General features: G+C 39.4%; 1 protein-coding gene across 1 annotated transcript in view; it reads right to left on the reverse strand.

The window, feature by feature from the left end:
• Window positions 1–27,681, reverse strand: part of ABLIM1 (actin binding LIM protein 1) — a 233,204-nt gene that overhangs the window by 20,560 nt on the left and 184,963 nt on the right. The window contains exons 10-16 of the mRNA XM_064514270.1: window positions 23,758–23,835; window positions 21,565–21,720; window positions 16,098–16,133; window positions 14,706–14,835; window positions 12,262–12,381; window positions 3,336–3,440; window positions 1,009–1,056 (exon numbers count right to left, since the gene is read on the reverse strand). Coding sequence (XP_064370340.1) covers window positions 1,009–1,056; window positions 3,336–3,440; window positions 12,262–12,381; window positions 14,706–14,835; window positions 16,098–16,133; window positions 21,565–21,720; window positions 23,758–23,835 — 673 coding nt within the window. The remainder of the gene's footprint in view (window positions 1–1,008; window positions 1,057–3,335; window positions 3,441–12,261; window positions 12,382–14,705; window positions 14,836–16,097; window positions 16,134–21,564; window positions 21,721–23,757; window positions 23,836–27,681) is intronic.

Here is a 27,681-nt window from a genome sequence, read left to right on the forward strand (position 1 = left end):
GTTCTTTGGATGCTCACTCCTGTCTACAAAGAGGATTTCCTTGTATTTCTTAATCATTTCAATCCAATGGCTCTCAGCCATTGTTCATCTAAAATGTATAGTACTACTCATTTGCTACTTAATCCTAAATAAATTTCACTAGATAAAGAGTCTGCAAAGGGATGCAAACTCAAGGTGTTTAAAAAGCAGACACATCTGTCTTTTAGCAAATTATATAAAAATCATCTCCTATTTAAAGTTTTCTTATCACAACAGAAGGCAAAAGTGGACACATTTACTTATAACATAATTATAATCCTTGCTCGGCAGTATTAAAGACTGTTAAGGCAGTTGGCCTTTGCCTTTCTTATTTCAGGCTTGCTAAAATGAGGACTGCTCTAAACTTTCCAGACTAGAAACACTATTGTCCAACTCTAATCTAAACACTGGAAAAACAAACAGAGTATACTACCTGAGCTGTTTTACAGGGTTTGACAGTCAAATTAGCCCTGTCAGCGGTAAGTAACCTATATTATCTTCAATAAACTGAAGATCCTTAGTTAAAGCACAGGTACATCTGGAATTCCAATCTGACGATAACATGTCCACCTTTGCTGATGAAATAAAGAACTGTACTTTTTCTGTCTAAAATAAATACTTTCCGTGAAGTTCCTGTCAGAGAATGGACTGTTGCTAATCCATTTTACCATGATGAATACCTGTACTCTGAAAATATAAACTTAAAGAAGTGAAATACAGAAAGGCATTACAATGCTAAAGAGACAATAAAATCCCAGTTAGTGGCAATTTTGCTATTAACATCAACGTGGCCAGTATTTAAACCATATGATACGAATCAAACAATACGCTTTAAAACATAATCACTCAGCAGGACATGCAATAAAAGTGGCTTAAAGTTTGTATTTCTCATTTTTAATGCTCATACATTAAATTTTGAATGTTTCTCACTAATCTGTGTATCTTAGTTTACTTGACACTCCAACTTTGAAATATAAATAGATCATTTACCATGCTGTTTGTAGATTGGTGGTTTTCTGTAAATGTTGACGCCTTGATCTGTGAAATTAAATAGTAAGAAAAATGTGAATATAGAAACTACTTTAGCTATAGAAGAAGATAACTCCAACACTGAAACAATAGACAGGCCAAATCAAGGATGTAGCACAAGAAAAAGCCAGAAAACTAATCCTAGTTTTACACAGAACCAGTTTATTTGATGAAAAGAAAATGTAAGAACAAGTGAAAAGTCAAAGATGTGACATGAAGTCCTTTGGAGCTTATTCTGTAACATGTGGATGCATCTAAGTCATGAAAAATCTATTTTAAATATTCAGAAGACTATTACTGGGATAAAAGTTAGAGTGGAAATGCAAACAAACAAGAAATTTCAATGTTGAAGATACAAACAATTTGAGGAAAACGACTCCAAATAATTTCTGTGGGAAATTGTGCTTCAGTTGTAACAGCTCAATTTCTTTTCCAACTGACTGGTCAGACTGAGTTGAGGGGAATGCAATGAGCCTACAGTTCACTTTAAAAGCCAGAGAACAAAATTACTGCCTAATATGCTATTTCGAACAGCCAGCAACAGGTAGACTTCACTGAGTCAAAGGGATGCTTTACATGACGTTAACTGATATAATGCTAATTTTCCAACCACAAGGACAGATCTTTTCTTTATAATTTTTTTTTATGTAGAGACCACTACGTTGCACACTATCAATGTAAATTAGAATAAAAGCACTTCCCAGAACTCTAATGCAGTAAATCTACAGCATATCTAAAAGATCTAATATTTTCCAAAACAATGTCGTCTAAGAGAGGAAGCTGCTCTAAAAAAACCTCACAACACTTCATGTATTCTGTACAGCTAAAAATACAAAAGTTAATCCAAAACTAGTGCTGCAGTGCAGAAACCAATTTTGCTACTTCATACTCCCTAAAAATTTTTCAGTTACAGTAGCAAAAAGATCAAAAAACATTTTAGAAATACATGCTATATATCACAGATCCAATTAAAGTACTACAGGAGACAACTTCACCTTTGGTTTTAAGGAAAGGTAACTGTAAAAATCTATGGAAATAGAGGCAAATCTTACTCTACAGAACCCTACATCCTTGACTAAACAGGCAAATTCACTGCACACAAAGACACCACAGTATTTCTTTCTCATTAGCAATCTATTGTGCCTACTTGAATAGCAAATAGGTATAAACACTGCAAGGGTAGTCACGCAGTACTTTTGTGCATGCCTATGCCAGGAAGCTAGAACATAGCTCCTTCTGCGGCCACACTGTGCCAGCTGAAGAGGATCTCTCTCCCAGCAACCAACCACTCCCACCAAGATAGGGATCATCACTCAACAGAGCTATTCATGCAAGTGCGCCTTAATTTACGCACGTCAGGGTGAGCCACATTAGCATAAGCAGCTGAAATAGCCTGCTTTAGCCAAGCCAGCTCATACTGACTTAAAGGGAGAGTTCACACAACAGTTTATCTGCCAGATCTGAGGAAAGGAGGAGGAGGAGTAGTAATCTCTGGCAGCCTGAAGGGTACTGACTGAAGGTGGCTTGAGGAATAACTGGATATAGTAAGGCTTTCAGCTAGCACTGATGCAGTCAGAAGATGTATGTCCACTGCCTGAGGGACACCTACCCTCTTCCCCTCAAAATAAAAGACAGAGGAACAGAGGATCTTCTCAGAGTCTGGAAGAATTGTGCAGATGACTTTAAAACAGAGACTGCCCTTTGTAGAAAGGGCATCCTGATTCATACATATCCTTGCAGATCTGCAGGTCTCTATGGGGACACCAAGCCAATGCACGAAACAAGTACCGAAAAGTCCTCACCCAGTTAAAAAGAAAACAACACTAAACTAGAACTGCTTGCTTCAAGACTGAAGCAAGTCATGACAGGACAGACAATGAACTGCATATGTAATTGCTCACTGGTAGCTCTTTCCTGCATGCCACTGTAACACAAAACCAATTCTTCCAAAGTTAGCATAGTTTTGCTGGTGCTCAGCGGGTGCAACTAGGAGAAGAACCGGGCCCTACATAACCCGTATCCAGCTCATGGGCTGTTAACAGACCCTGAAAAACAAGGCATTCTAACAGTTAAACACCTGATTGACAGAGCAAGGTATAAACCATGATGCATCCCAAAAATTTCTTAACACAATACTCCTCTCAGCAAGCTCAGGAGCAGACAGTTCCCAGCGTTGAGTGTGCATCCCACAGTAAACAGCGTGAAACAATGGAGACAAGACAAAAGTTACAAAGGCTACATTCTACACTGTGACAGGACACCGAGACACATACAGTGCCAGCTCCTACCTGGAACATGGAAATGTTTAGGGGCCTGAGCGTAAGTTGGAGTGAGAGGGCGGCTGTCTGGCCGATAAGGGACAGGGGAGTTCCGACCGCTGGACGGCTCATTGCCTCCAATGAAAGAATGGAGAAAACAAAATGAGAAGAGGGAGAGCAATAAAAAAAAACAAGCCCAATCAAACCCAACCAAAAATCGGTGGAATCAAAACCTCCAGGGAGGAAAGAAGTTTGAACCAAAAATATAAATGCAAACAATAACAAGATCTGGTAGCCCTGTTGACTTTGCTTTCTGATGTTCCTGCAGAGACAAAGCTTCATGTTTAGACTGGAGTTGAGTTTTAGCAGCTCCCACTCGTTCTGACAGCATGCAGGCAGGAGCTGTGTGCTGGCAGCTGGTGGTTAGATGTGCAAGGTGGAAAAGAATAATGGAAGGTTACTCGACAATGATTTAGTATGGAGACTGACATCTGGAGTTAAAAGTCACAGGCATGGAGCATAGTAATTCATATGCAAACTCAAAATGAAACCAACTTCCAAGCAGGTAGAAGCAGATGTTGGCAGCTACTACAGTACCCTAAACCAAAAGATCACAGAAGCTAGAGATGGAAAATAGCTGTTAGGTCACTTGGCCCATATCACAAGGCATAACTGTTCCTTACACACTCTTTCATTGGTTTAGTCATTTGATAGTAAATTTTTGGTATCTCATGGCAAAATAACTTGTAACGTAACGCAGCCCACCTAATGGTGGCACCAAAATCACTGGTGCCACCCCAAATCTCTGTCAATGCCAAATTTTGCTCTGATAACAATAGTTCATGACTGCTGATTCAGCAAATCTAAATCTAATGTCTAAAAGATAAAGTTTTAATTATAAGATTATTCTTATCAGAACTATTTCTTTGCCTCCTAACAATCCACCATATTAATCCAACAGCCCCAAAAGATCCTCTGGCTGTCAGAACCATGCATGTTACAGAACCATGCAGGTTGATCCCCAAGCATTAAGACTTAAAAGCCAGATTTCCAAATACAAGACCGTGTATATACCATAAAAGAACGATGTTGCCTTTTACTTTGTGCCATTCTTCAAACTAGTGCAAACTGTCGTAAGCAGAAATACTCTACCCGAGTTCTCATTTTGCATGGGTGTGAGTGACCACAAAGATGAACGGTAGGGGAGCATCAAACCCCTTCAATTTTGCAGATATGCACAAAGGAATAAAAAACCTAAGCAGAACTTATCAACAAAGCAAGAAAAAAGTAGGAGACAAGTACAAGAGGGCTATAAAACACAACAGAAAAGAAATTGCAGGCCTTCTTTCAGCTGTAGATTTCCTGTGTCCCATTAGAGGGTCCGAAACCCCTGACTCAGCACACTTCTTCTTTACATGTTGTTTGGGGGAGGAGGGAGGGAAAGAAAATATTTTTTGCACTCTTCCTCTTCTACTAGAGGGGTCATCTTTTAATCTAAAAGGCACTGGAAGGGCAAAACAATGCTCTTTACATATCTTGCTGAGGGACATGTGTCACATATCCTCTGTCAGTGTATGAGTTAAATAATCTACATGCACATTCTTTAAAAACTACATACACACACAGTTCTGGGAGCTTGGCTGTACAATTTGTCCAGATGAATGCATGTGCACAATTCTGTATTTACCACCTTGATATTTTGGCCCTGAGTGACTTATTGTACATTATATCCCCCAACATGATGTTCTGTCACCCACAGAACATTTTGGGTCCTGTGATGTTGAGTCTCTGGCCAGATAACAGTCAACACTAGATTTACTAGCTTTGAATAGCAGAATGAATGATTATTTTAAATAACATTGTCATATCTCAGTCTATTGTCCTTTACTTGGTAATTCCAACCTTGTATTCTACTAGTCCATCCTTTGAAACACCCTGACAGTGAAGAGATTATGAGTTACTTTTCAGCAAAACCATTATTTAATAAAGAAAAACCCCAACGTTGAGAAAGCTTGAAGATGCAGCTCATTCCAAAATTTATAACCTTTATGCACACAGGTCATTCTGCCTTCCAGCTTCTGCTGGCAATGAATAAATTCAATGAAAAAGAAGAATCCAGATTTACTGAACTGTGTGGACTGTCACAGCAGAGGAGCCACAAGCATGTTTCACCTGCTGGGAGATGGTAGTCAAAATGGATACCTTCTTTTCTTTTCTTAGAACGTGGACATGTTAATTTTACAAGGCTTCTATCACCAGCACTGCAAATACAGGGAAGAGACACTTCTTATACCTCCTCTGTATCTCAGCTAGACACAACCAACTCCATAAACGTATAATGGCTAATCTCACATCTGGTACACTGAGAACTTGTTTACAGAGAACTTCTAACGTTATGTACAGTAATGCATACAGCCACAATTAGCCTGGTATCATCCTGTACATGTCGCTTTACAGATGTTTTTATTGCATTGTGTTTCCTGGAGTTCTTGTACAGTGTCTGTCTTTCTGACTCCAGCTACTCCTGAAAAACAACTCTTCTTCACACTTTCTAAGATGGCAGGCTCATTAACCACTGCAGGAGAGAATGGTACATCTACTTAGACTCTCATTAGATCTCCTGATGATCATGCTCACAATGAGACTTCAGTGCTCCAGAAGCAGCTGTAAAAACACCCACTGTTTATGAAAGCAGAATTTTGTCTTAAAGTTCATGTTCAGGAACCTGCTTCTGCCTAAAATCATGAATATAATTCTTTCAGTTTGCTTGTAATCCTTAAAAATCACTACGAGTTATGCAGAAAACCAAAATGTTTTGTTCCTAAATGACCAAATCTTTTTCTAAATCTTTTTTTTTTTGTATTTATTTTACTGAAACAAATCTGTAAAATCTAGGTGGAAAGATTTCAGTTCATCCAAATATCCATTTATCAGTTAAAGAAAAATAGGTAAGTCTCAACTTTGCTAAGAAGAGTTGTACAGCTTTATCTTAAACAGCTTTAAGGCTCCAGGTACAACAGTTCTTACGAGCATAAAAGTTTAGGAGCATCATTCTAGAGTTTGCTTGGAAATTCTTTGGATTTTGTTGGAAAATGGCACTGCCATACACTGGATCTCACAGATGACATCTGGCTTTCCAGGCTTGACACAAGCAAAGTACATAATGTAAACATGGCTGTTTGATTTGCTCCAGTAATCCACTGTCTATGCAAGTATCTAGTCTGTCTAGGTTTAGATTTGGTCCTGTCTTCCCCCAGGATGAGGGACCCTGGTACAGAACCAATTTGGAATCAAACCCAATGTAAGGACCCTGAGAGCATCCCCCCTCCTGGGGGCTTTGCTGCTTGAGCTCAGGGCTAAGTAAGTGATGGTGCAGCTGAGGGCAACCTTCTTCCCTCTGGTGACCTTGAAAAGAGCTCTGCCAGACAGTTCTGCTGGAAGGCCTCAACAAGGCCACTCCGCCCCCTTTCCCTTGCGAGTTGCTTTTAAGCTAAGGCCCTATTGCTGGGCCTTGCCCGAGCTCCGACTGTATCACAGCCATGCCTATGCCTGGCTACAGACCTCATTGATCTGGACCCTGATCTGCAGACTGACTTCCTGGCTTGACCTCAGACCTGCTTCATCAATATGGACCTGCACGGCAATCACTGGCCTGTGTCTGCCCTGGTTAACATCACCGGACCTGATCCTAAGCCTAACTGGCTGATGCCTTTCCAGCTTAACCTCAGACCTGCCTTGTCACCACAGATTTGTCTGGGGATGTGGACTACTGGGTGAACCTGGCTACCATCCCTGGGCCTGCCCTGGTCAGCTTGCTCAGGGCTGTGGGCCTGGGCCCTGGTTGGCGAGCCTCCTGCCCTGACAGCCATGCTATCACATCTGGCTGCTGGCCCCCTTCCCTTAGGGAGCAGCTGGCAGCTGCCTGACACTAAAATTTAAGTAGTGAATGAAATTTGCAACAAACTTCCCATTTTCTTCCACCTCTGTAGAAGTCCCTTATGACGGACAGCTCCAGTAAATACTGTAACATACATCACAATAGATCTAAACGAGATATATATGATGGAGGAGGGGGAAGGGCATAAAAAACTAGATTTTTCTGGCAAAGAGAAGCACACTGTGGCCAACGTTTTTGTAAACTGTTTTGAACAGTGGCCAAAAACAGCACAGCATCTAACTACCATCTTGGTAGTCATACCTCCACTCTTTCAGCATTTAAGATACAAGAAAACACTCAAGAAGCTGTGCAGATTATGAGACAGTGAAGATGGATGCACTGCCTCCTCTTTCTCTTCCTCAGTCATGCATAGATAACATAGTGATGCAGAATGAAGCTGCAAGAAAAAGAAGAAAAACATAAAAAGGGGAGGAAAAAAGGAGAAGGAAGAATTAAAATAGAAGTTAGTAACTTAGTGGAGAATGAAAGAGTGCTACTACAGGTGATTCTAATCTTTGTAGGAGATCACAGGAGATGATCAAAAGAAAGGGTTTTGAAGTGAATAAAAACAACTGATCACACTTTGCTCAGCCTTTCAGGAAAATGGCATTGTTTTTCTTTTGACCCCAGCATATGAAACATCTTGTTGGGTTTCTTGCTGAGGGGAATAAATGTTTCCAAGTTCAAAGAAAATTCACATTCAACTGAAAATGATGCAGCACATCATGACCTGCAGTGGTCAGGAATATAACTGCTTCACTACATACAGCACAACCTAATGCAGGTTCCTGTTCCTTTCTGAAGTGTTCATCACTGGGTCAACTTGTAATTCACAAGCTGAATTTAAGGAATTGGGCCAAAAAAACCCAGTATGCAACCAAAACTGAGCCTTCTGTCAACTTGTGATTTAGTTGCTGTACTTCTGAACCAACCCAGAAAAGTGAGCTCAACAGCACTTGAAAGCCTAAGTCCCTTTTAGGTTTTGTCAAATCACCATTCATCAGCTTGCCCAGATGTATAGCCCATATTTTCCACACAGAACAGAAAGCCCTAAAACAGCCAAAGCATGGCTGTTTTCCAGAGCAGAGCTCTCAGCTGCATCTGCAAAACCCTGGAAATAGTTCTCACACACAGAGTACTGGATTTTAGAGACCTGCCTGAGGGAAGATTATGTAAGCAAAGCAGGAATTTGTGAAAACCAAGCCCAAATTCACTATGAAAGTGGGCAGATTCATTATGGGAAGGTCTGTGAGCAGAGAAATGCCTCTCAACTCAGAGCTCTTTTTACTCAGAAATCTTATGGGGGCTTTGCAGTATTTCTGAATGCCTCTGAAAAATTTTAGGCATGTGACATGAAATCCTGGCTCTAAATGAGAGTTTTGTCTCTGAGTTCATTAGGGTCAGGGTTTCCTTCATTCATGGACTTGCTTTCACTCTTTCATAGCAGAGACAGTACATTATCGAGACAAGCCCAAATTCAATGGAGAGCCCAAATAAGTCTAAGTCTAAGCTGATGGATATCATACCCTCTTCCAGTCCTTTCAACATATATGTTACATCAATGAACTTCCATCAAGACTTTTTTGGCAATATTTAGCCCCTTTACTCCTCAGAGGACTTCTTTAAAAAACTTTGGAAAAGGACACCTAGAATACCCAAGGCATCCCCTTACGGATAAGAACATCAAGGAGTCATTAGATGCAGCCAGATCAATCTTTCTTCTCTGCTGTACAGATGTAAAAAGGAGGTACTTGGACATGTCCTCCCACATACAGGGAGGACAAATAAAGCGCCATGTGGGACACTCAGATCAACTTCATCAGTGGATGACAGAATATCTACTTACAAACATGGAATAATGAAAGGTACATATGATACAGTGCAACTGAACTTCACCCAACACTACTTGAATGTCAAAAAACACCAAATAAAACCCTGAAATCATACACTGGACAAGCTACACCATCTCTTCCTATGAAAACATATATATTTACATGTTGTAACAATAGTAGGGTTTATTTAACAAAAATATTACCTCTCCCTATAATCTTGTCTTTCCTTAAGTGCATGTGCACTGGTGGTGCATAAATGTGTACACACAATATGTGTGCTTTCAGACTACCTTTGATTAAGAACTACTTTCCATCATAATCTTTTTATAGGACAAGCCAGAGCGTTGGGAACATTATGAATCTTTGCCTTATGTTTGGGTTTTGTGAGCACTTAGCTGATCATTTCCATGCTGGACAAATTGCACAGGATTTCAGGCCATTTTGACCTAAGACAATAACCGGCATGCAGAGAACGCTTTACATTTGTCGTCTATATCATACATCGCTTGCATGCTGGATAATTTATTCTAGCTATACTGCCTCTGCATCAGTGAAACAATTTATACAACTGTCTGAAATGCACTAGTTCAACTACAAACCCTTCCATCCAACATTTTGCCTTTTGTGTGGTATTATAGGTTTTAAGACAGTAGGAACCACTATAATCCTCAAGTTCAGGCAAAAGGACTAGTATCTACTGAGAGCAGGTTAAACATGCATATTTTTAAGAAAAGGTTCCTGTCTGAGTAAACATTTTTAAGTGATGTGAAGAAAAAAACCGTTTCCTAAGCTGTTTTGAAAGCTACCTATCTCCACTTTAAACAAGTCAGAGAAATGATGATGATTTTGCCTAATTGCAATGTCCAATTATAGGACCTTATTATATCTGCCTGGTACAGTGGAGAGCCTTCTGCTACCACACATTTCTTTTACACAGGTACATACACGGTGAAAAATTCACCACCGAATCTTTCCATTTGATAGCGTTAATAAATTAACAGCCATAACCTTTTCACTACAAGATCTGGAATTATTTGATGGTTCTTCTCTGAAGCTTCAGCCATTTTTCTTATGTCACCCATCCTGCTGGGACTGTGGAACTAGCATGCTGCTGTATGCCTGATTCAAGTATCTAACACCTCTACTTGTACCTGCCATTCTATTGTTTATCCATCCAAAAACTACAACAGCTCTCTTAGCTGCAGCATCTCTTTCTGCTGTCCTGATTACCATCCACCAGAGCAATCAAGTCATTTACAGAGCTACTGTTCTCGGCCTGTACAGATGGACAACATCCCTTAGAAGCATGACTTACATTTGGTTACAAAGAAAATGGCTGTTATTTTCCTGCACACTGTTCACTGAGAAAACTGATGTTCTTTGTTGACTGCTATTCTCACAGTCTTTATATCCTCAGGAAACTCTAGAATATTATTGCATGTTTTCTTCCAGATCTTAATAAAAATGCCCAAAATGTCACTTTATCTGTGTATGTTTTATAAATGTCTGAGTTTGGCTCAGTGCTTTGAGGGAACTCAGCTTGCAGTGATGTTGAGTGAAGCTAGGCTGAAACATAACAGTGTATTTTTGTTTTGTTGGTGAACACTGTCACAGGGACATGAAACTGAGCTTTGGGGAGGTCTGTTAAGATGTAACAGCTGAAACTAGATCAAAGAATCCTGTCCAAGCCTAAGCCCTTTATGTACAATTTTTAGAAAGCAGTAGATTCTTATAATGTTTTGCGTGCATCTACCTGAAATGAAACACACCCGCCCCTTTCACTACAGTGCCTGTAATCCTATTTGGCCATTTGTACTGATAACTGAGCCACAAACCGAATCTTCACAACAGGTGCTCTTCTGAAATCTGAAAACCATACACATGGATTTCAAATAGTTCTTCTGATACATCTGTTGAAGAAGCTATTTTCTCAACAGAAAAAGGATGAAAATGCCACTTGAAAGAATGTGAGCATTAATTTAAATTTACAGCAAAGAAACATTGAAATTGCAAAGTTTATGGATTAACTGCATGCTAAAATGAGCACTGTATCTATTTTTAAGGGTCCCAATCTTTTAAGTTCGAAGTGAGATTTTTTTATAGCGATATAATAGGAAAGTTAGAAGTGTATATTAATGAAAATAATCAGGTAAAATACAAGACTAAAATCAGTAATGGTGATCTGAGTGTTTGAAGAGATAAAATGTTGAAATTTGTTAACATTTCTCGGAAGTCCATGACAACAACCTCTTTGCAACTGTTTTTAATGATGTCCAGTGCTGTCTGCATTAATCAGTGGTGCCAGAATAGAGACTATGTTCAGCTTACTCAGTTGCTTCTTTCTGAGCTCTTGCAGGTAATATAAGCTATGACCTTCTCCCCCAACAGAAGAGAGGACAAAGCCAGAGAGTGCTCCGATAGAAGCAAAGGCAAAACCACCTTCATAGAAAGCACGAAACAGAACTAAAAGTTTAATGAGCTGAATGAGCTCTTTGAAGGGACACAGCATGAGAACAATAAACCTCCCACAAAAATCAAACTTTGAAAAATAAAAGGTTAAAAAAACCAGAAAGGATGAGATCCTTAGCTAGTATAAATCTGTGCAACTCTACTGCCTTCAGCAGAGTTTGCTGATTCTCACTAGTTGAGGAGAGGCCTACCAATTACATTTTGTGGGGCACTAATTATTGCCAATACAATTAATAACGATGAATTTTCTTGTTGCCATTGATCTGTATACAATATGATTTTTTTTGTGTGTTTTTGATCACCTTGATTCCATCTGGGCAATATTTGTAGTCACTTTGTAACTTCATGCTTTAAAAATGTGGACATTTTATTTAAATCTGATATGCTAGTTGTTGTATGGATTGCCATGTACTGCTTTAGAAAGAACCTAAATGAAGCACATATGGGTTCTAAATAGTAAATGAAAATGCTTTCCTGTTATTTCTAATATGTAATCGCTTAATGACTCTTCAACTAGGGCCCTTAGAAATGACATATTTCCTCTGAGAAAGGATGTTATGTCTACTCTAATATAGTTGTAAGTGTAACGGCATATTTCGAGGCATGCTCAGCTACACAGCCAATGACGACCTTATGGAGATGCACCTTATCAGCTTTGCCAGAACGCTAACAGATCTCCACTCTCAAGGGCACTGCCTGGAGAGGCCTGGCTCCTTACCTTTGACATGGGGGATGAAGTGGTGTCGGAAGGGGGAGTTGGGGCGGGAGTCATGGTGGGTGGAGCTGACACTGCTAGTGCGCAGGTGTGACAACCGCTGCACACCAGTAGAGAGCAGCTCTGCGGCAGCAGGGAATCGGGGGGCAGGACAAAGTGAAAACAAAGAAAAAGAATAAGAGAAAGGCAGGGAAGGAGGCTTCAAAGGAAGAGAAAAGAAAGCATTGAACAATTAGGATTCTGAAAAGTAGGAAGAAAGAAAAGGTTAAAAGACGTACCAAAGGGTTCATAAATGTTAGACAGTTACAGGAAGTATTTGAAGAGAGGCTCAAATTTGTAATTCTTTGCTACTTTAGCATAACATTCATTGGCTTAATGAGCTTCTGACCTATGCCTTGTTATTAAAAAGTAGCCTGCTACCACCATGCAAACATCACAAACATTGATGCTCAATTAGTTCCGAATGCAGCTGTTTTGAAAAGAGCCCGACCAAAAAACGTCAGTCAAGAGGCACGCAAGCTGCCTTCTATTGTTTTAAGTCATTCCAAAAATGCTGCCAACATTAACTAGGGCACCATGGGAGGAAAAAGCTGCAAACTTTTTCAAAACTTGCAACGCTCAAATTGTTTCAAGAACTTTATGCTGACAGCATCAACATAGTGGTTCACTTCTCTCTCAAGGGCTAGGTGGGAGCCAAAGAGAAGTTATCTGGGGCCACCAGGTTTATTCAGAGAGAAATTACTCTTGAAAATAACATGGTGAAAGTGAAGTGTCATTAGGAGAAAAATGGTAAATATATATGTCTTATTATTCAACATGAATAACAGCATAGGAAAATTACAGAGTAACATTCAGAACTACCCCAAGGCAGGGTGGCAAAGATCAAAATAATGAATTCTACAGAATTACTTCTGTGTTATGTGAGAAACAGAAACAGGTGAGCCAAAGATGAGATCATCAGAACAGCAATAAGCTTGAACAAAAATCTTCCCAGAATATCCCACAGGCTGCAAACTTTGGAAGATTTCAGTTCTGGCTCCAAACTCTGCGGCTTGGACCCATCTGTCCATTACAAGAATTATACAAACTAAGACTGCTTCTGAGGAAGGTTCTTGACGGAACAGAGAGAGTAAAAGTCATAATCACACTGAAGTCCGGAACACGGCCTGAATCTGTTCATATCCCTGCTACAAATGATATAAATGGAAAAATCCCCACAGGATTGCCAGAATCAAGACACAGAAGTTTGCAGCTTTTTCACAATTTGTCAGTCTCCTTTGGTTTCAGCTGTAGTGTCATCTCAAAACACAGCCATGTTGTCAGCACTAAATATCAGACACAACTTGCTTCTGTCCCACCTCCCTTGGGTCCTTTAAAGAAAGCATTCACTGACAGACACAATTAGCTGCTTTCAGCCCACCCGACTAGGAAATGGCTACAGCATTCAAGTTCCACAGTGGTGGCTTTACAATAAATCTTTAATTTTAAAAAAGCAGCTCCGATTGTGTATGGGTTTTTGGCATCCCAACCATTCATCTGTAATGACCACGGAAGATGGAACTGCATGATTGTATTACTTAGTTTAAAAACAGATCACAAAGATTCAGTTCATTAATATAAAGAATAAGATCAGTCTTGAACAGTATTCAATGAACAGTGTTGAGAGATACATTTTTAATGCAGTTTGTATGTGGATGAACAGTCCAAGTTCAAGTACTGCTTTCATATATGCAACCAGTAATTTTGAATGCACTGGGAATCTGAACGCCCTGTACATTTTCTATATTGTACATGCAACTTTACTACTGTTACATGAGTAACTGAAGTTTATGTGTTTTAAAACTTACTTAGCTATTGCCTCTGGTTCTAGTTAAAAAAAATAAATAAGTAAAACTATCTTGGCAACCACAAGTCCATGCTTTTAAAAATGACCAGCAATTTGGAATATCTGGGTTTTTGAGTGCTTAACCCGAGATTCCATGGTTGCACCAAGCTTTAAAAGGTATGTATCCAGCATTTCCTGAAAAGACGGCCATCAAAAGGATTTTTAAGGAGGGAGGAATCCTACATTAGTTACTTCTGTATAGTCAAGCTACAACTTCTTTTTTTTCCTCAAGATGCGATACTTTCCCCAAATGCCAGAATGAAGTTCATGATTCACCACTACAAACTGTTGCTTACTTTCAGAAACATGCAAATGTTTAAAAAATTAATTAAAAACAAACCCAGAAGATCACTATTTATGATATAAGACACACTCATTAATCTAGTGCAAAAGACTGCCTTAAGAAAAAAAAAGCAGGTAGAAAAAAGGACATTAAAATATGCAACACTTTTTCAATTCTAAATTTTCACTACTAAGAGAAACAACTGCTTCTCTATGCTATTCAGTGACATAATAAAGAAACAATACTTTTATGTATACTTCTAATGCAGTTGGCCCTTACCAGGTCTGTGGAAATGCTGAGGGGAACGTGACATGGTGGGTGTGTAGCTGTGGCGACTGTACACTGGAGAATTAATAGAGCCCTGACTAGTAGATCTGTGAATCATGCGATCCCGAACATCCTGATAACCCTGCAGGATAGAAGCATTTCAAAAGAATTCACTAATACATGTAAATGCACCTTACGCAGTTTTTAGCAGCACTTAACTTTCATGGATCTGAAGACATCAAGAGAAGTTACTGAAATAAAAACATCCCTTAAGCTTTCAACCTACTTCAGTATTACTGTTTTCTTTCTTTTTTTTTTTTTTTTTTTTCTCAAATGATCTGTGCCAATGATTCCAGTCCATTTTTACAGTCATTACCAGGGTTCTGTCTTGGAACCCTGCACCTGTCCTTCAGGGTAACTTCTATTAAATTCCATGTTATCCTAGATTTCCCCATGCTTGTGGTTCCTTAAGGGACGCTATGTTCATAGTACATCTGTCCTGTAGCTTACTGTACAGATGAACGTGCTAGCTTTCAACTGGCTAACTTGGAGGCCAGCAAAAATTCAATAGCTGCAACACAGAGTTTTCTGTAGCTTAATTTACCATGTTTCTCAACTAGCTACAGCAAAGGGGTTTAGTATCCAAATTAGATTCCCCTTGCATCTGAAAACAAGACACCTGCTTGTAGAGTGAAGCACAGTTTACTCGATTTCTTGTAAAAAACAAAACAAAGCAAACCAAGCAGAACAAATGGGACAGGAGTGATTTGAATGCATGAAAACACGGGACAAATTTTATAGTAACTTTTTAGCATGTAGCAATCAGAGTGATTTTTAGTTAAACAAACAAGTAACAGCCCCCACTCCCAAAACAGTAATGCTTATGCAATGGCACCTACACAATTTTGACAAATGACTTTACAAATATTTAATGTTACTGCGATGTTAATAAAAGCCCCTAGGGGAAAAAAAAACAAAACAAGGCCATAGTTCTGTTTTCTTCAAGACAAAATTGCCAATGTTTCAGTAGCAACTATGACATATTATTTAGATGTTTTGAGCAGCATTTTAGGTCATGTAGATCAACTGGATCCTGAGATCTGAGTCCCTGTCTGTGCCACAAGAAAGATGAACACACAAGAAGTGACCTCTGCTGGACAAATGACTCTGCTTTGTAGAAAACAAACCGGTTAGAGTAGTAGTTTCATTTACTGTATAATCTGTCAATGAGAACTTAATGCTTTCTCTTTAGATTTAATTTTCCTTAAGTTTTAATTATCAGAAAACGTGCCTATGTGGCAGAGATGGATCAGACTGGTAACAAAATCAGTACCTGCATTTCATTCCTGAAATGAATAACTAATCATAGCAACATACCACCCCCAAAGGTTCCACCAAACTTACTTCTGCAGAAGGGGTAGGAGATAATGTCCTTGGAGACTGCAAAGACATAAAAAATAAGGTTACAGAAACAACCTTGCATGTGCTGAGCCAGAAAACGGCAATCTAAACATTGCTGCATGATCCATGGCAGTATAAAATGGCAGTGTAGACATAACTGAGGCCATTGTAACACTGAAAACCTATTTTTCTACATTGCTTTGGAACTGTTCCTTAAGTCACTGAAGCAACTTAAGTTTCTGGAAGAAATATAACAGTAAGTGAGATTATAAATCAATCAAATATTATGCAACAACATCTCTGAGCCATCTAATCATTATGGTAATTAAAACATAGCTGTAAAGATCAAAATCTGAAAGAGTTATTAATTTAATAACCGTGCCTGTTATGAAGAAATCTTTAAAGTGGAAATCAAAGGTATATAGTCCTAACTCAGGGCTTTGCATGGCGTCAGGAATACAGAAAAACTTTCAGGATGAAGCGTATTTCTCCTCCAACACACACACACTGGCAAAAGTCTGCTTCTCCTCAAGGCCTTACATTTCATATGCTATCCTTACAAAGCAGTAAGCAGTTATCATCAACATCTCTTTGATATGATCTCTCTTTAAATTAGCTATGGGCTCTTCCACAGTTATGCAAGGAGAACAGAAAGGAATTACCAGCATCTAAATTGGAGGAACTATGCAAAAGCAAATGGGCATAATACTTATGAATAGCTTCTACTACAGAGCTGGGGAAACTGAGGCATGAAATACTTTTTAAAAATGCAGCATAAGATCATGCATTAGTTGGTAGTACAAACAAGAATAAAGGCTATGCATGATTCTCAGTTATGTACCTTTAATTACAAGACATTTTGAAGCTGGAAGATCAGAATTTAAAATATTTCATTTATGCACTAAACTTCAATATTATTCCATTGCCATCGTAAACCCAGCAAGAGCTGATGCTTTTAAATAAGGCCACAATAATTATAGTACCATATAGCTGTTAAGATAATGTCTCAGAAGCAAAACTGCTAATTCTGCTCTATCTGTTACAATGAAGTACAACAGTAGTCATGTAAAATGTATGCAGAATTTCTGGTAATAAATGTCCACCTATACCCTTAGTGGTGAGAGACCATAAAAGGATCTGGTGACACTGGCAATACACTATATACAAACAAGGGAGTGACATTTTTAGTTTGGGTACAGAACACCTCCTTTTGAGCAATAAAGCTTTTAAAAGCTTGTCTATCAAAGCCTTCTTCTACATTCTTGTTTTCCTAATCCGTATAACGGCACAAGTTCTATACAGAAAACCACCATTTTATTACAGATTGAATAGCAGCAGCCATAAAAACTTTACTATCCTCATGAAATATATCATATACAGTGCTCTGTAGCATCATTCTCTGCAAAAACAATGATGAAAACCTAAAGCTTGCAATATAAATGAACAAAGCACAGTTTGTGATGTGTTTTCCCACGTTCTTCTACAAATAATTTACGTATTTACCATAAATAGACCAATTTCCATAATGTGCTGTGGTTGCCTAGATGCTATGCTAAAGGAATTATCTATTGTAAACGGCAGTCACAGGACTCTAAGACTGAGAAAACATCCCAGAGAGTGACTTGATTCCATGACTAACCTTTCATGTAATTCTACTTCACCACTGTCTGACATCTCCCCTCTGTGCTTTTTGGGACAGGGAACCATATGTTACAGCCAACTTACTGTTCTATCACACACAGGTGAACTACCTTATCTCAAATTCTGAGTCGGCCAGAGAAAGTTTGGTTCTTTGCTGTTTGTAAGGTCTTTTAAAATTTGTTCTATCACAGAACACAGAAACTAGTCATTTTGAAACACACTGTGCAAGTGAAGTGAGAAGGATAAGCTCACTTCCAGAATAGCAAGCCAGGGAAAATACAAAGTGATGACTCTGGATTAAAAGAAAACAGAACAAAATCTGTGTGGAAGTCCTGCTCTGACCAAATTTATGATAAAACTCACTGCAACAGGCTCAATGTTCTATTACTTTTAAGACCTGAGGGACTGCTCAGATACTTGAAGTCATATAGACCCTTTCATGTTCTGGGAAATTTTGGCAAACACTATTTTGGCCACATTTACAGGTGTCATTTTATAATAGAAGTTCTAGCATTTTCCACTCATCTCATTTTAATATTCTTTTTGTTGTAGCATGAGGTAGGGTGCTTGCTCTGTCCTGAAGCATCTATCATGTCAGAAGAAATACTTTCCAACAGCTTGTTTTCAGGAGGCTGTTACAGACATCCAGTGCTTTCAACTGACAGAATACAAGATGCAGGTAAAATACTGCTTCTCTAAATATTTCTGCAGCATAAGTCAGAGCTGAAAAAAAGATTCGATTCCTGTGCTGGTCAGGCTGCTAGCAGGGCAGAGGTAATAGGACCTGTCATTCTGTGACCTAAATGACAGTTTTTGGAAAGTTAATCAGTAGATTAAGTGCCTGCCTCAGTAGGAGAAAGTTTATTTAGTGATCCCAAGAAAGCAGATCTTCTAAAACAACCACAGAGTACCAGAGGACTCCTCACGAGCTTCCTTTCACTTCTCCCCCTAACTGCTGCGGCACCTTCGCAGCATCTGGCATGTCAGCTCCCACCAGATGGTGCTGTATGAAAGCATTTTTCATCACAGACTTCTGGAAAAACAACACTGTGATTTAACTGAACAAGAGAGACTGTCAGTGAGAAACTCCTCAAAGCATTTTTTTTTCTTTGCAATAAAGAAAAGCGTCTATATCTGTCCTTCCTCACTTTCAATGGCTAAAGTGTCCCTGCAGTCTGGGTATGTCCTCACCACTGGGTTAACTTTGGCAGCTCTTGCACATTTCCCTCATACACCCAGGAATTACCTGAATTTAGTGATTTTTTTAGTCAAGGTGAAGGGCATTTCTGGGGCACAAATTAGAGCTCAGGTTCTTTTTTTATTTAATGCCACCACAGGCAAACTTTTTGCAAAGAGAATGCAGGCTAAATCACTCCAATGGTTTTAGTCTTCCAAAACCTTACCACAAAGCTCTCTGGGTCCCAGAAGGACAGACAGTTTTCCAGTACTTGCTGAGAAAGGACCACAGGAAGTGAGATTTAGCCTACCATGGAACGAAGAACCATGCAACAAGATCCTGAAGTCTTCAGCAAGACAGCTTCAGACAGGATACACTAACTGGGCCTGACTGTGGAGTATGTCTCCCTGTATCTGGGCTATACTAGTCCAGACTCTTGGGCCTTTGTGCCAAACGTGAGTTAAATCTACAACGAAAGCCTAGCCAAAATTATTCTTTTGCTTACTTCAGTAAAACAAAGCACAAATTTAGCTGAAGTCAGCAGAAGCTGGCTTTGTTAGGGACCACAGTTTTTAGCCCCAAAACCAAAGTCTGTATAAACTGGATTCCACAACTTAAAAAGAGATATTTAATACAATGATGTATTGGGTATTGATGGATGGGGGATCTGTTTATAATCTAAACTATCACTGTTTATATAACATTTATAAATAGTAAATCACACAATTCTTATACAATTCACTGCTCTACAGTATACATTGCTTGTGAATGGAACAGCAAACTATGAATTCACACAAAAGGCTGTAAACTTGGCTTATTCCTTAAGGTCTGCAATTCCCTGGCATGCCTAAATATGTCATCTCCTTTGCTTTTTAAAGATGATGGTGACTGATGTAAGCTGTACCAAGATTAAGGTGTCACTGGGTTTACCACAGTACAAACACAAACTAAGACATAGGTCTGCCCCAGAAGGGCTTGTGTTCTCATTAGGGCAAGGGACAGGAGGAGAAACAGGTACAAAGAGGTGAAGTGACTTGCCCAAGGACACAGAAATCAGTGGTAGCATTTGATGGAAAACTCAGATCTCCTGGACTGAAGGTGAGAGCCCTTTTGTTCCAGATAGTGCTGTCACAGAAGATTAATTGAATGCAATGCTGGTGAAAACATGGGGCAGGAAAACCTCAAAGCCTTTTTGCTTGTCCCCCCAAAAAGCATAATTGCAGGCAGCTTGCAACATACTGCTTTATCAGAAAGCAACATTCCCTTTAGGATTAACAAATTTTCTCTGAGTGAGATTAGTTCCTCCTCTGTGACCAGCCACAGAATTGTCTGTAGATGGTTTTGTGAAATGGCTTAGATCTGTTGGAGCTGGTCAGAGGTCACCAATGTATCTCTCCATGGTTTCCAGTCAGATATCAGCTGGGTTGACTACTGACCTGAATTTGAGGGGGAAAATTCTTTGACATATTGACTAGTTAATCTCTTATCTTTTTTCTAAGCTGAACAGTCTCCTGAATTTCCAGCTCACTTTAGAATTTAAAAGACTAATCCTATAAAACACTGAAAAACAAAATATAAAAACTGAGGCAACCCTGATTCACAAGCACAAGCTGCTGATCTGTTGGTGGGCATGACACCAGGCTAAGAGAGGAGATTATCAGTCACCAAACTGGGCATCTTCAGACCACTGGTGTCTGAATGATTTATTGTACTTTCTTCTTCCCCAGCTCACCTTCATACTCAATTCAGTTACTCTCAGTACAGTAGCACAGTCACAGAGACTACAAGGAAGTAAGTCCATTTCCATTTCCATTTAGATTTCCATTCTGGAAGCCTGATTTACTGTCAGATGGAATGACATGACAGCACTTCCAAACCTGCTTCAGAGTCTGCACTGGAACCATATTAGCAGTCCATTGCAAGTATGCAAGTTCCCTTGAGAAAACTGGAGAAGCCCTACAACCTGAAAGATATCTTTAAATACAAATTTAAGAAAATATATCAGATGATTGTTTCTATTGTTGCAGGATAAAAGATGGCAGCAGTTTAAAATGGTAGGCAACGATTTCCATACTGCAACTAACCAGCTCTTCCAGGTGGAAAAGCAGTTCATGCAGACTTATTGCATATTTTACCCAGTATGTCTGACAAAGTGCTCTGGAAATATATTTCTGTCTGATATTTGTGAGAAAGTGCATCCGGCTGCTACTAATCCTTTTCTTGCCACAGAACATCATGATATTCCTCATGTTCAGTTGTGAGTATCACTGCTTTAAAGCAACATGCCTAGTATACGGCACAACACTAGACTGGTTTTGCCTCATGTTCTGGACTTGGCTATACCCAAAGACCAGAATATTTATGTGAGTTATGAGAACGCACACCAACAGCCTGCACCCCCTATTCCTCTGCTAAGTGGCTGATGTTAAGGTAGGTAAGAAATGGAGTTCTGTGCTTAATTCTGCAGTTTCCCACATAAGGCATCATCGTGATTTTTCCGTTTAAACCCCCATCAAATAGACAAAAAGCACGTTGAACAGCAGCGGCAGCAGCAACAGGTGTGTCAACTAGAAACTGTTTCAAAAGAGAATAGAAGAATAGCAGGATTTGAATAAAGCTTATAGCAGAATGGCTTGCTTGTCATTTCATTACCTCTCCAAGACTCTGTCTCTCCTGTCTGTCCTCGTAGGCGGAAGTGTAGAATGGCTCATAAGTAATTAGGTCTGGACGTTCAATGTCATAAATGGCCTTGACTTTGGGAATGGCTGCTAAATCCTTGTAATCAAGGATCTCATTGTCTACTTTTGCCTAAAGGTCAAAGACAGAAGATAAATTAACTTACACGAAAGCACTGGTAGTTTCTATTTTATACAATTTATGTTATACAAAGTAATCGTTTCTTGTTCTTCACCAGTAGACCTCCTCTTCAAAAGCATACAGTGTCTTCTGAGTTTAGGAAAGAAAGAACATTGCATATACAGATTGAATACAAAAATTTATAATCCCCAGTACTGAGCGGGAAATCTCAGCTCTGCAAATGACCCGTTTTGTGGCCTCAGGCAAGTTTTTTCACCTCTCTGCTTTTGTTTGCCCATCTGCAAAATATGTGATAACATCACCTTAGTTTGCAGATCATAGAGATTATGAGAGGATTCCATGCAGACGTCTACAGACAGAAAGCCAACCTATAACCTTGCACACGAGAGGATATACAACTTAATAAAAGGAAACAAAAGGCAAACAGGATTAATTGCCAGGAGTAGGTGTCAAACTCCCAACTAAAATTATTATATCGCCCTCAACACTCAACCTATACCCAGTCTTCTGGCTAAACCATAAGTTGCTTATTAACAGGATACTACATAGGACTAACATTAACTAGTTTTTCCACTAAAACTGCAAAGTCTTGACTAATTCAGAACCAGAAGCTCAAAATAGGAAATCAGTTCCAAAGAGAGCTGTACCCATCAGAAGGAGCTGAAAATAGGTTTTACATGTATTTTAGATAGTTAATTCTTCTCTTTGCTTAAAAGAACGTTTACTTAAAAATCACTGTACGTTCTTACCTGCATTACAGAAATGCCTTTCTTTATTAAAAATAAAAGAGAATATTCAAATTCCTTTTCAACTCTTCTACCAGATATATAATAGAAGAAAAAGTCAGCCCTATAGTCTGCCTCTTCTTCCCAACATACCTTTGTCCTTGATTCCCTCATAATGGGTTCTCTTTCTCTCACTAACTTGCTTTCCTATGATATCCTTCCTTAGCTGTTATCTTCCACTTCTGCTTTGGATTTTGTGCAGGTTATCTGCGAGTGTGATTTATATGAGGACGCAGGTTATACAGACTTTCAAGGAAAAGGACTTTTAAAGGGATGTGAGTTTTTGGAGGTGTAGGTTATATGCATAAAAAGACACCAAATCTGAGCTGCTCTGTTATTCACCCAAGTACCAAGATTTACTATTCTTCCTGCTTAGAACTGAGTAGTGCAGCCAAAAAGATGACTCCTTTTGACCATAAGGACTTTTCTGCGAAGAAAAAAGAAGGCACTGACATTTACAACGCTGAAATTCCTGAAGATACATGATAAATGGAACCTCCCCTCCCCCCAATGCTCCCTTACAAATTTTGGTCCAACCTTATGCTAAAGTATTTCCATCTTTAATTTCCAAGATCTCATGGGCTCAAAAGGCACTAATAACAAGGCCAAGAAGTCAAAGAGATCATCTAAAATACTGAAAAAGGAGGTTTGGTTACTGCAGGAATCATATTATCCTTTAAATCTCAAATAGCTACAAATAAAGTAGCATAACAATAGCTTTGCATTTGCCTAACTATTTTCAGCAGTGTTCCTATTTCTTCAAAGTAACCAACCAACCCTCCCCACCACCAAAAACCTTTCCTTCCACAGCCAAAACATCTGACCTTTGAAACCGAAGGTGTTTTATCAGCCAAGATTCCTTCGATGTGGCTGACACTCCTCCCCCAAATTCTACAATTGCAGACAGCAGACCTTTCAAGAACTGCATATTGAGGTGCAAATACTTGCTCACATAATTTCAATATCTATACGAAGTGAAATGACCCATCTTCTATAGCTCTTTACAATCTCAAAAGTGACTTAAGAGAAATCTACCAGGCCTGTCTAAAGAGAACGTGGCCTGCCCTGCTCATGAAATGTTGCAGTGATAAAAACTACATCTGTCAAGGCAATGAGAATTTTGTCAATTTAACCACTAGAATGAAGGCATTAGCGCAAGTATAAAAGTGATTTATTTCAGTATGGAGTATTTCATGCCTACAACCAAGGTATCACCATCTTATTCATCAGAAGGAGTACTTACATAGATAGTATGGCCTGGTGAGCCAGGGATACTGGAACCTGGTCTGGAATAAATACTTTCTGATGATGTTCTTGTAGGCTGAAAAACAAACAGGGAAACTTCTCAGAGACACTCGAAGACATTAACATCGGTAATTTGGGTTTTAAATGAAGAAATCTTAATACATCGTAGAATTAATTGTATTCAGAAAAAAATATCAACACAAATGCACATGTTCTGGCGAATTTCACAATCTTGTGAGGCAGGTATGCAGGGGAAGGAGTGTTGTGAGAGGGAAAAGAGATTTTTTTTAAAGCATATAGTGTAAAAGACTGACAGTAGTAATGAACAAAACAACACCTGCCAGATACACTGCAGGGAGCCATACAAACTACAGTTCAGATACTTCTGCTGGTGATTTTACCAAAATGTTAGTTCACAAACAGCTAGAGATATCAGCGGTAGCCCAGCCAAAACTGTTGAGAGGAACACAGCACACACATCATCACTTTCCAAATATTCCATCTTAGTGACTGGATTTCCATTATAAATACCAAACTGAGTTCAGCCCCTCTAACCACAAATCCTGGGCTCAGAACTGTTCCCTACATCTATAGCACAATTTTGATGCAAGACCAAAGCTAAAATATTGGTTGAAATTTCATGATTCCCTATACTTCCCCAAAGTCCTGATGTTTAATAATGCTGTCCTGCAAACGGAAATTCATGAGAACACACAGGCTCTTACAGAGCGAGTGCTCTTATACATTTAGCAGATTTTCCAACACATCATCGGTACTAAACAGTCACTACTTCTCTGGGGAAAGTTTTGGGAGAGAAGATGAAGTAACTTATCACTGAGATGTGGTGGTCTTTGAAACTCTATAAATATGAAAACCTTTAATTCAATCAAAAGTCACCCAGTCTATCAGGGTAATTACTCCTAAATCTAGCATACAGGAGACACAGGTAAATAAAAATGGTAAAGCACACTGTTTTCACTTAAAGATTATCACCTAAGGAACATGATTCAAGGTAACGGAAAGGGGCTAATCACCACATCCAGGCATTTCGGCTCGCAGCTCTTACTGGCAGTTAGATATCTAAATAGGTATTTGAATCTAGGTATTACAGACTTTAAAAAGGGTAATCAGGGAAATCACCACAGAGGAGAACAACTCTTGCTCCCTAATCGGCTCCAAAGAACCAGCTCCTACCACAAAGCAATACACCAGCAGATGACTCGGATGACACAAGTGCAGTGGGACACTTTAATGCCGTTGAAAATTAAATCTTGGTAAACAGTCCTTGCCTCTTGTCAGCTTGAAATAAGGGACCTTCAGCAACACACTGAAGGGAAACAAAGCTTTACAGCCTGGCTCCCAGATTTTGCTCCGGAAATATCTAGCGTGAACACAGCAAGGCTACTGGGGCTTTCTTATCTCTCAGTGTATATTTCCTAAAAGGATTCTTCAGCAACCCCCAGAGTCTTTCTACTTTTTATTTCAGAGCCAGGAAAGCTATTAGAACTATCCTTATAAAAATGCTGAAGACTATTTGTGGATTATACATAAAGTTTTCCCTCACTCCATTTGCGGTAAAGGAAAACCACCGCACTCTGGGAGGGTCAGGGGAATAAAGGCCTTTGAACACGTCCCACCAAAAGAAGGAAGATTCAGATCAAACAGAGAGCAGATGTGGCCATGGAATAACACAGCCACAAATCCTCTACAGAGCACATCTGAGAACATTTCACAGCTGGACTTTTACAAGTTTCTCAGGTTTTCTCTTTGTAGCAGCAAAATCCTACATCCCAAAAGGGAGCACAGGAATTTCTCAGCTGCCCTTCAGCTCCTCCCATAATGCAGTCAAAGAAAAAAATGCTTGTTTTAGGGAAATGTTAAAAGACTTAAACTGAGGAAAATCTGGCTGTTGTTGAGAAACCCCTTTATTCCCCCTTTTATTCTGCTGTTTCACACCACTGATGCTTTGAGTGGAGACATATGTAACATGTTGTTGCAGTTGCTATGGAAAAGAATTGTTTTCAGTTGTTTTCATTAGAACATCAGGAACGATGTTAAGTACTTGAGGTACTGTTAGGGGTGTCTCTGCTGCCTTCTGGTTTTGGCAGACGTTCTTCAAGAGTTTTGTCTGCCTAATTTTCTCTCTAGTAGGAAAAAAGCTTTAGAGGCAGTTACGTCTTCTTCTGAGCTGGCACACTCTCTGAAATGCTCTTCTCTCTGTCCTTTCATAACAGCTTCAGAAAATCAGAAATTCTCAGCTCCCAGTACAACTCTTAACCTCATCTCTTAGTTTCACTGATAAGAACTTGTTCGGCAAAGGAAAATTCGCCTGTGCTAACCACTTCAGTGAATTTATTCAGTAAAGTCTTTTACTCTAAGAAGACAACCAAAGCCTGCTAACTTTCTTGTGTGCTCTTAATCCTGTAGTACAGGAACAGTTGCACAGGATTCAGTGGGTGTTGTCAGATGGACACAGAAGTCATAGCACCTCTTCCCTGTTTCTTCAATGTGCTCTTTCTCCTGCTTCAAGTCCCTCATTATCGTCCCATTAGTGTGGCCATAAACCAGACATGACCCTCCTTAAATCCAGTTTTCTATTTTCTGAAATTCTTCCTGTGTGCATCAATTTTACCTTCGCATTATGGCCAAGCTCCACATTCCCTGAGCAAGATGCCATGCTGCTGGCCACTGCCTTAACACACATTGTTCCTGTTCTGAGAAGCTTAATCCACGCAGAGCTGGAGTTCTGGGGCTCCTCTACTCGCTCCCAACCCTACGTCTTGCCTAGTTTTACGACTTGCCTCTGAAGACAGCGTGTGAAAAAGAGGGCTTCTACATGTACTCTCACCCTTCCTGCCTCCCTTTGACCTACTTTTCATTTAGAATTACACAGGCTGTTTCCATTGCAGATGGCTAACTATTTCCTACTATTTCTGTTCTGTCACAGAACGTTTCCCATATGGTCTAGAATCCTTCACAGTTTTGCACCTTCCCCTAAAGACAATTGCCCTACACTTAAAAACATTTGTGCTGTTTGCCTCATCAAACCTACACTGAATACGCTTTGATATAACCTGTTCCTCTGGCATACTTTCAGTTCCCATAATTGGCTCATGTCTTAGGAGGCCTACAGCTCCTGACTGAAAGTTTGTGACTGGGCATGGCTTTTATTACATCGCCCATTACATTTCTATTATCAGTCAAGAATCCTTGACCCTATGTACCACTGTTGTGACTTTATACGCTAAACAGGAGGCAAGAGACATGCTGCAGGTCAAGTTCTCTACTGACGTAATTGCAATGTGGTGGATATTATGCACTAGGGGAGAGCTAATCAGAGCACAGGTGAAAGTGGAAAAGGATAATGGCTATCCCTGATTTAACCTTTAACCTTCAGTGGAGATATTACATGAGCATCTCTTGCATACATTATTGGAAGCAGATGTGTAAAGAAATTAGAGGAAACCTCCTTTTATATGTATGCATTTATTTAATAGTATTTACTTCTCTGTTAAAATAGGAATATGACACCTGTTCTACTCTCAAGCAACTCAGCAAGTTAAGCTCTCTTATGTCTTGTACAGATTTCTTGGACAGATCTGGAACATCCTTTATACGACCACGCTTGTTCCTGAAGGATTTGACCAGAGCTTTTCATTATACCACATTTGTTCACAGAAAGCTAAAGCAAATTTCTATTAAGTACTACAATCAATCTGTGTGTGCGTGCGTATGCATGCATGCACATGCCTTGCGTGGTCTTCTGCCACATTTTCTCACAGCACAAGAGTCATCTCTTCTTTCTTTCCTCTTCCACCCAAATGGATGTAACAGTAGTAAATATATTAATATGCGATGTCTATTAGATACAGGAAGTCTATGAATGTATATGAAGAATCAATAGAAATTCAATCAATAGAAA

Source organism: Dromaius novaehollandiae, chromosome 6 (assembly GCF_036370855.1).
Source record: "Dromaius novaehollandiae isolate bDroNov1 chromosome 6, bDroNov1.hap1, whole genome shotgun sequence".
In the NCBI taxonomy this organism is placed as follows: domain Eukaryota; kingdom Metazoa; phylum Chordata; class Aves; order Casuariiformes; family Dromaiidae; genus Dromaius; species Dromaius novaehollandiae.